Source organism: Myotis brandtii, unplaced genomic scaffold (genome assembly GCF_000412655.1).
Source record: "Myotis brandtii unplaced genomic scaffold, ASM41265v1 scaffold125, whole genome shotgun sequence".
Lineage (NCBI taxonomy): Eukaryota > Metazoa > Chordata > Mammalia > Chiroptera > Vespertilionidae > Myotis > Myotis brandtii.
The window spans coordinates 14,346,066-14,355,209 of record NW_005354385.1 but is presented as its reverse complement, the minus strand read 5'-3'; the positions used below and the strand labels follow the sequence as shown (position 1 = coordinate 14,355,209).

The following is a 9,144-nucleotide window of genomic DNA, read 5'->3' as shown; positions in this document are numbered from 1 at the left end:
AGATGGCATTTTATTTCTTTAAAGGAAAGCAGTCGTGGGCTTAGACAGTTGAATTTTTAAACTTCTGTATTTACTGGAAGTGCATATGGTGCTATATGGACAAAGAACTTGTGCTGAAAGGAAAACATTTCTGTCTGCAGTACCTCACAGTGTCTTAGAGGAAGAAAAGTACAGTCACATGGCGTATTTCTCACAGAATCTTTCGTGGCTGTAATTTTCTTTCTCTCCTTGAAATTAGAACATGTATACTGTACATACCTGAAAGTTGGTATTATTTTAATTCTTCTTTTAGTTGCAAATAGAAAGGTTATATGAAACTCAATAAATTGCCAAAGTAATTGGTGAGAGATTTCTAGAGGAAAATGAAACATAAAACTAAACTTGTAAAAAAAAAAAAGTTTAAAAACCTCTGTATGTCAACGTAAGCAGATGTTGGTGTAGAATTTACAAGGATGAGAAGGCTATAAAGCCTCCCTTAAGCCATTCACAGTTCATTTCAAGGCCAAGAACGCCCCCAAAATCTGTTTCTAATTTTACAGAAATCTTTTGAAATTTGGCACGGTTTTGAAAAGTCCATGGAAAGAAAAAAACCTTGTCCTAACTTCCTCTTCCAACTCCAAAGACAGACTTGCTTCCTTTCAACGGTTTTCACAGATGCAGTGACCCACACTCCGAAGTCAGAATTAGCTGACTTTCACAAACATCTGGAAAAATGAAGGTTAGTATATGCAAACTCAGGTGTTGCTAAAGAATGAGGGCTGGCAGAATTGAGTGCGAACAATGTTTTATATTGTTTAGAAGGTGAGGATTTGTCCATAAGTATGTACTTCCTGGAGTGGGTTGAGATTGGGAGATTATTCTAAATATACTGTAGAAACATTTGTCTGTGTGGAGCTGGAAAAATTCCAGCAATTAGAGCCAGACCAGTGGAAGACTATCAAAAGTTTGTGTTAAGGAGAACTAAGATTTAACGGCAAACAAAATTTTGTGTTTTCTACTACTTAGCAGAAACTGTATGTATATCTAATTCATTTTTATTTTATGTAGACATGGTTAAAAATCTTATTTGGAATTGCCACCTCTGCTGTGCTTGCTTTATTGGTGATGTGCATTGCCTTACGTCCTTTGAGAGGTAAGAATTTTTCTCTAATTTTCTCTGTCAGCTTTGGAAAATGCGCTAACACATGACCATGAGTGATTGAACATTTCCAAAGTGCTTATTTTCCAAAGTAAGTCTGTTGTTTCCACGAAGACTTATAAGCTCAGAGATATGTCCTTGTGCAACCAGAAATCATGAGGAATTTAAGGCAGGAGTAGAAAGAGATTTCCAGTATTATTTCAGCAATAGAAAAACCTAAGCACTTTCTGTATCATTCCCACACCTCCCCAAATATAAACTAAATTACAAGCTTTAACAGACCTTTAGAGGCGATATTTTTGACTAACGTTGCTTGAAAGGATTGCCTCATGGAAAGCAAAACTGAGTATGAATTGAAAAGTTAAAGCAGAAACTATGGCTTTGTGTTTGTTTGTTTTATTATGAGTCTTTTCAAAAATTTAGGAAGGCGGTCTAGAATAGAGATCTTGAGTATAGCTGTATAGAAAAACTAAAATTGTTGTTCTAGATGCAGTAGCAATGAACAATTAAATTAGAAAATGAAAAACTATTAAACAAGCATTATGTTTAGTGATAACTGAATTCTTTTAAAAAGGGTTTAGATTAACATCAACTTCCCTTTGCTGAAAGTTGGAAGATACTATGGACTGATAGGGGGTAGTTTAAATTTAAATTAAGACTCTGTCTGTACATTATCCAGCAATATTAAAGGTATGTTTCTGTAAAAGTTATGAAGAGAAGCTCAAATTCTGAACCAGGAGAAAAACACAACAATAACAGGTCTTATGCTTTGAGGGAAAAGTATGTAGCAACAATTATTAAAAGCTTATAGTAGCTAAGGTGGGGAATACCTTTGGTTAAAAGTTAACTGTCAGTAAAGGAAAATAAATGACAAATCTTTAGCTAAAGAATGTAGGAGTCCTAAATGATCCATTGCTTTTAAAATTAGAATACAGAAAATATTTTGAAAAATTCAGAATGCTCATGGGATTTTCACAGAATTACAAAATGAAGAGGTTAGCCAATATGATGAAGGCGTTGTGCTTGTATCTTCAGTGTTAATCTTCAATCCATTTCCTGCTCTCTGCCAGCACACAGTTATTCTTAGGCTGTTGAGAGGTATTGTGTGCATCCATATTTTTTATATTTTTTCAAGTTAAAATTGTTTCCAGATCAGTGTTTTACCTCAGTGGCTTGGGAGCCATATTTCCCTCATGCCAGCAATTGTCAGGTGACATATTAGGTCCCATTGACCAGTTGAATGCCAATGTGTTCAGAATTAGCTCCTGATTTTAAAAGAAACCCCCAGTACTTGAAATCAACATGTTGCTTCCTCAGAAATGAATATTCTGAGGAGAAAGTGTATGGACTAACTTGTGAGCCTGCTTCCATGTCCACAGGCAAGGATAGCATGCCTTAGCACTTTGGAATTTGAGCCATAATTTCTAATAGGAAATATACTATAGTTACGTATTTACAAATAATATATAAGTATACACCCACATAGATATTTGTGTAATCCTACATAATAAAACCCTAATATGCAAATCGACTGAATGTCAGAATGACCAGTTGTTATGATGTGCGCTGACCACCTTGGGGCAGACGCTCAACACAGGAGCTGCCCCTGACCTGGAGGGAGGCGACCTGCCACAGCGATTGGGGGGGGAGGGGAGGGGGGGGCCCTGATCGCCCCGCCCACTAGTCGCCCCACAGATGGCCCTGATTGCTGGCCAGGCCTAGGGAACCTACCCTATATAGTGGGAACAGTCTCTTAGATTTAAAAATTAAGACCTGACAAGGCTACTCTAACACTGAAAAGAATAGGATGACGCAGCGATGACATGCATGGACTATGGCGTGCACATTTTGTGGTCAGCCCTGATTCTGACACTTATAACTGTGTGACAAAGCCAATTACTTAACTTCTCTCTATTTCAGTTTTTCCACCCATAAGATGGGGAGAATGGTACTACTGCCTCAGAAGGATCATGTTATGTACTACTTTTTATAATCAGGGCAAAAAATGTAGCTGCCCATACAACAGCAAGATGCCTTTCACCTGTATCAAAAGTATGGTCACTGGTGCATACAGCGTCCCGGATTGTGAGAGGGATGTCTGACTGCCGGTTTAGGCCTGGCATCCACCAAGGGGTCCCAGATTGCAAGAGGATTCAGGCCAGGTTGAGGAACCCAACCCCACCCCCCACTCCACCCCCCATGCATAAATTTCGTGCACCAGGCCTCTAGTTATTTATAACCCCAATCCTTACCTTCTCTCTAAGTTTAGACATGTATAACATCTACATAAATGTATGTTATAAAGTACATATATTACAAAAATCTATGTCATTTAAAACCTAGTTTTCTGTTTCAACCAATGGGAGAATTCTCAGAGCAAATTAATTTCCTTGTAGAGTGAAGTAATAAAATTAAACTTTAGGAGGAATTTTGTTACTCATTCAGAAACAGAAAATTTATTAAAAAGTTGAGAATTATATTTTTTGTCCCTAATACCATTCTCTTTCTATTCTAAATTGGCTGAGAAACTTCTCAGAATGTCACTTAAATGACTTGTACTGGAACCACTCACTCCCCTATTTTGCAGAGTAGGCCAGGGGAAGCCCTCCTCCCTCCAAGCAGTGGTACAGGCAGCCTGATGTGAAGTGGATCCTCTGACCTCCCTCCTTCTTCCCACACCCCACTCCTCAATCATCCTTAGTCTAGAGCAGGGGTCCTCAAACTACGGCCCGCGGGCCACATGCAAATACAAATATTGTATTTGTTCCTGTTTTGTTTTTTTACTTCAAAATAAGATATGTGCAGTGTGCATAGGAATTTGTTCATAGTTTTTTTTAAAACTATAGTCCGGCCCTCCAACGGTCTGAGGGACAGTGAACTGGCCCCCTGTTTAAAAAGTTTGAGGACCCCTGGTCTAAAGCTTCTGGTCCAGTTCTCACTCTCACAACTGCCCAGTGCCTGGTGAGATAGGATCTAAGGTGGCAAAGCAGAGAAGGGAAAGAGGAGGGAGAGGAAGGAACAGAGAATTCGAAGCGAAGAAAGCTTCTAGTTGGCCTTTTCAAGCTTTCTCAGAAAATCCATTACCTCACATTTACCTTAGGTGCCCTTGTATTCTTAGCCCAGTATTATGTGCTAACAACATAAGAAGAGTCTTCTTTGGAGAAAGTTAAAAACCCACTTCATAAACATTCATTTATTTATTTATATATTGAGGAATTAAGTCCCACTGACTACTTGCCCATCATTGTGCCAAGTGTCGGGGAAACAGAGATTCAGCAGACTAGATTTCCCTCTGAAAGTCAAGGTAAGAATCCAGAGTGGATGCATGGCCTTCACCACCAACAGGAGATCAGGGTTTCTGTTGTTCCCCACCAGGTTTAGGTCAAAGAAGAAATGACAGGGGCTCTTCTGTGGAGAGAGAGACCCAGGGAACACCAACCTCGGGATGCAAAGAGCTGTGGAGAATTTAGGCAGAATTTTATGAACAAATAGGAAAAAGTGGTGGTGAAATAAGAAAAATCCATTTAGATCACTCACATAGTAATAAAAATAAGGGACAACTTTTTTTTTTGAAACTTTCAAAATTTCCCATTTTTATTTTCACCCAAATGGAAAACACATATGGGTTTCTACCTCTTAGTCCCAGGCTGTCCTCCTTGGCCTCAGCCTATTACCATTAAACCGATTCCTGTTCTATTCTCCTGCCTCGATTTACTTTCTCTCGCCTTCCCAAGCACCACCCTTCTTCCTGTGTGAAGATACAACCAGGCTGAGAATGGAAACTGAACTCCACACCTTCCCCCAAAAGAAACACACAGGCCTTGTTTCAAGAGATTTACAGAGGTGACAATAACAAAAGCCAAAGAAACAGAAAGCAAAAATTGCAAAGTGACAGAGGCTCCAGAATTTTCAAAGTAAATTCTATATGGTCTTGCTTCATGATTTGCAGTTTCTGAATTCCTGGACCTACCTTTGTGAAATTCATTTGTGAAATAAAATGTAGGAGTCACCTACTCTCTCCTTGAATTCTATTGAGTGTTGAGTTTCTCATATGGTGATGAGCTAACACTCAATAAATGCCAGCTATTATTTTTCTATAATTTCTAACATGCAGTAGCTATTTAATAAGCGGCAGCTGGAATTTCACTGTATTCTTCATCCTCATATACATATGCACACAAAGATGATGACTAGGCCTCTCTGTGCGATATATTTCAATTTCAACAATGTTCTTAATTCTGAGAGGGTGTGTGGGTGAGGGGGTGTCTTTGTCCTTGGGTATCATCCCTGTTCCTATTCCCCATCTCCTTGGAGCAAAAACAACATATATTTTTTGGAAACTTTTGTGTACAAGGAACTCATAGGAGACATCACAAGTTCTGAGGCAAAAGAAGAAAAGAAGAGAAAAGATAAAGGGAGTTGGGGGAGGGGCGAAATGGAGAATGAAGTTGAGGGAAAGAAACAAAGGAGGCCAGGGGTCCTCAAACTACGGCCCTCGGGCCATATGCAAATACAAATATTGTATTTGTTCCCGTTTTGTTTTTTTACTTCAAAATAAGATATGTGCAGTGTGCATAGGAATTTGTTCATAGTTTTTTTTAAAACTATAGTCCGGCCCTCCAACGGTCTGAGGGACAGTGAACTGGCCCCCTGTTTAAAAAGTTTGAGGACCCCTGGTCTAGAGCTTCTGGTCCAGTTCTCACTCTCACAACTGCCCAGTGCCTGGTGAGATAGGATCTAAGGTGGCAAAGCAGAGAAGGGAAAGAGGAGGGAGAGGAAGGAACAGAGAATTCGAAGCGAAGAAAGCTTCTAGTTGGCCTTTTCAAGCTTTCTCAGAAAATCCATTACCTCACATTTACCTTAGGTGCCCTTGTATTCTTAGCCCAGTATTATGTGCTAACAACATAAGAAGAGTCTTCTTTGGAGAAAGTTAAAAACCCACTTCAGAAACATTCATTTATTTATTTATATATTGAGGAATTAAGTCCCACTGACTACTTGCCCATCATTGTGCCAAGTGTCGGGGAAACAGAGATTCAGCAGACTAGATTTCCCTCTGAAAGTCAAGGTAAGAATCCAGAGTGGATGCATGGCCTTCACCACCAACAGGAGATCAGGGTTTCTGTTGTTCCCCACCAGGTTTAGGTCAAAGAAGAAATGACAGGGGCTCTTCTGTGGAGAGAGAGACCCAGGGAACACCAACCTCGGGATGCAAAGAGCTGTGGAGAATTTAGGCAGAATTTTATGAACAAATAGGAAAAAGTGGTGGTGAAATAAGAAAAATCCATTTAGATCACTCACATAGTAATAAAAATAAGGGACAACTTTTTTTTTTGAAACTTTCAAAATTTCCCATTTTTATTTTCACCCAAATGGAAAACACATATGGGTTTCTACCTCTTAGTCCCAGGCTGTCCTCCTTGGCCTCAGCCTATTACCATTAAACCGATTCCTGTTCTATTCTCCTGCCTCGATTTACTTTCTCTCGCCTTCCCAAGCACCACCCTTCTTCCTGTGTGAAGATACAACCAGGCTGAGAATGGAAACTGAACTCCACACCTTCCCCCAAAAGAAACACACAGGCCTTGTTTCAAGAGATTTACAGAGGTGACAATAACAAAAGCCAAAGAAACAGAAAGCAAAAATTGCAAAGTGACAGAGGCTCCAGAATTTTCAAAGTAAATTCTATATGGTCTTGCTTCATGATTTGCAGTTTCTGAATTCCTGGACCTACCTTTGTGAAATTCATTTGTGAAATAAAATGTAGGAGTCACTTACTCTCTCCTTGATTTCTATTGAGAGTTGAGTTTCTCATATGGTGATGAGCAAACACTCAATAAATGCCAGCTATTATTTTTCTATAATTTCTAACATGCAGTAGCTACTTAACAAGTGGCAGCTAGAATTTCACTATATTCTTCATCCTCATATACATATGCACACAAAGATGATGACTAGTCCCCTCTGTGCGATATATTTCGATTTCAACAATGTTCTTAATTCTGAGAGGGTGTGTGTGAGGGGGTGTCTTTGTCCTTGGGTATCATCCCTGTTCCTATTCCCCATCTCCTTGGAGCAAAAACAACATATATTTTTTGGAAACTTTTGTGTACAAGGAACTCATAGGAGACATCACAAGTTCTGAGGCAAAAGAAGAAAAGAAGAGAAAAGATAAAGGGAGTTGGGGGAGGGGCGAAATGGAGAATGAAGTTGAGGGAAAGAAACAAAGGAGGGGGGTGCCCCTCAGGTCTCCCTGAAATCCTCCTGTCTACCTTTAAACATTTTTCTTTTTGCTGTTGTTGTTTTGGGCCTGCTGTGTTTTATAAAACTTTGTAATAGTCACCAATTTTTGAAAAGCAGAGGATTTCATTTAAAAAGTTATATTTTTGGCTTCTCTTTAAATATTAAATCTGGCAGCATTGGGCCCATGGTAATAGCTAAGAAGCAGGTGCCTTCAGATGGGCAATGCTTTCTCCAGTTTCCCACAACTTTCTATTTAATTATGTACAAGATACCATATTCATTCACAGTATCAGCCTGACGTCGATAAACATTGGATTTTTAACCCTTGGGCTGAAACACACACACACACACACACACACACACACACACACACACACACACCCCAAAAACGTGTATGATGCATTTAAAAATAACTACTGAATATGAAACACCTGAGATTAGTATCCCATAGTCATCTATTATCCACAATGTCCTGTCCACTGTGGCCCCTGGACACTTGGATTATTTGTCCCACAATTATTTATTAAGTACTTTCCAAATATCAGCCTGTTGTCTAAGGCATGAATGATAAAGTCTCTACCATTAAGAAAGAACAGTTTGATAGTAAATAGGTAAACAAATAAATTAACAGAATATTTCAAATTCTTAAAAGTGCTATCAAGAACAACTGGAGTGGCCCAGCCAGTGTTGCCCAGTGGTTGAACATCAACCTATAAACAGGAAGTTTGATTTATTTCAGAAAATATGTGAAATTTAGATAGAAAACAATATTTTGTAAGAATATCATTTAGAATGTCCGTGTTTTAGTCAGAAATCCATTGTTGTTATTATTATTGTTACTATTACTATAACTTCAACAACCACTTTTTAGAATATAAGATATATGTGAGATGAAACCATCTTCACAGGAGATGAGTATATGTTTTTAAGGCTTGAAATTTTCCCAGTATCAACATTTAGAACTGTGAAACAGACTCCCTCAAACATCTTAAGAGTTTTAAGCTTATTTATTCACTGTTCTTTTGGAGGAAATATGGAGAAGTCTAAAGGGTTTAGACAGTTCAAAAACATAAAAGAGCTTTTGAGGTGAGGGTAAATAAATCAACTTTGCAGATTATATTTCTCTGATTTGCCCTTGGATTTTAAAATCACAGAAGATGAATCTTGGCAAACTTGCTTTGAGTTTTGCCAAATTTTAAATAATTTAGAAAATAATCCAAGTCTTTGGATGATTTCCATAAAGCAGAGGAGTTTACCTGTCTCCTATTTCCAAAGCAAATTGTGTTACAACTTATACAGGAATAGCTAATCATAAATACACCCTAAGAAATACGTGTTCTAAAGCTCAAATCAGGGATGTGGAATCAGAGCTTAAAGTTCTTAAGAAACAGAGACAGTCATGCAGAGCTTTCAAACATAGCAATAATTAACATAGTAGGCACAATTGAAATGATATTTTCATATAATATTCAAATATTAATTAGCCTTTTTCAAATTTATTGCCTTTTTTTTGTTGTTAATCCTCACCGGATGATATTTTTCTATTGATGTTTAGAGAGAGTGGAAGGGATGGGAAAAGACAGAAAGAGAGAAAGATTGATGTGAGAAGGACACATTGATTGGTTGCCTCCCACATGTGCACCAACCAGGGCTGGGGATTGAGCCTGTAAGTAAGGTATGTGCCCTTCACTGGAATTGAACTCGGGACTCTTCAATATGAGGGCTAATCCTCTATCCACTGTGCCAAACTGGCTAGGGCTTAC

General features: G+C 38.6%; 1 protein-coding gene across 2 annotated transcripts in view; it reads left to right on the top strand.

Annotated features, from left to right (window-relative positions):
• Positions 1-504: 504 nt before the first annotated feature.
• FAP (fibroblast activation protein, alpha) overlaps positions 505-9,144 on the top strand; it is a 72,652-nt gene continuing 64,012 nt past the window's right edge. Inside the window, exons 1-2 of one of the 2 annotated variants that reach the window (XM_005859373.2) lie at positions 505-718; positions 1,048-1,132. In XM_005859373.2, the coding sequence (XP_005859435.2) occupies positions 713-718; positions 1,048-1,132 (91 nt within the window). In that variant the 5' untranslated portion in view covers positions 505-712. The remainder of the gene's footprint in view (positions 719-1,047; positions 1,133-9,144) is intronic. The other variant, XM_014534132.1, reaches the window with a different exon arrangement.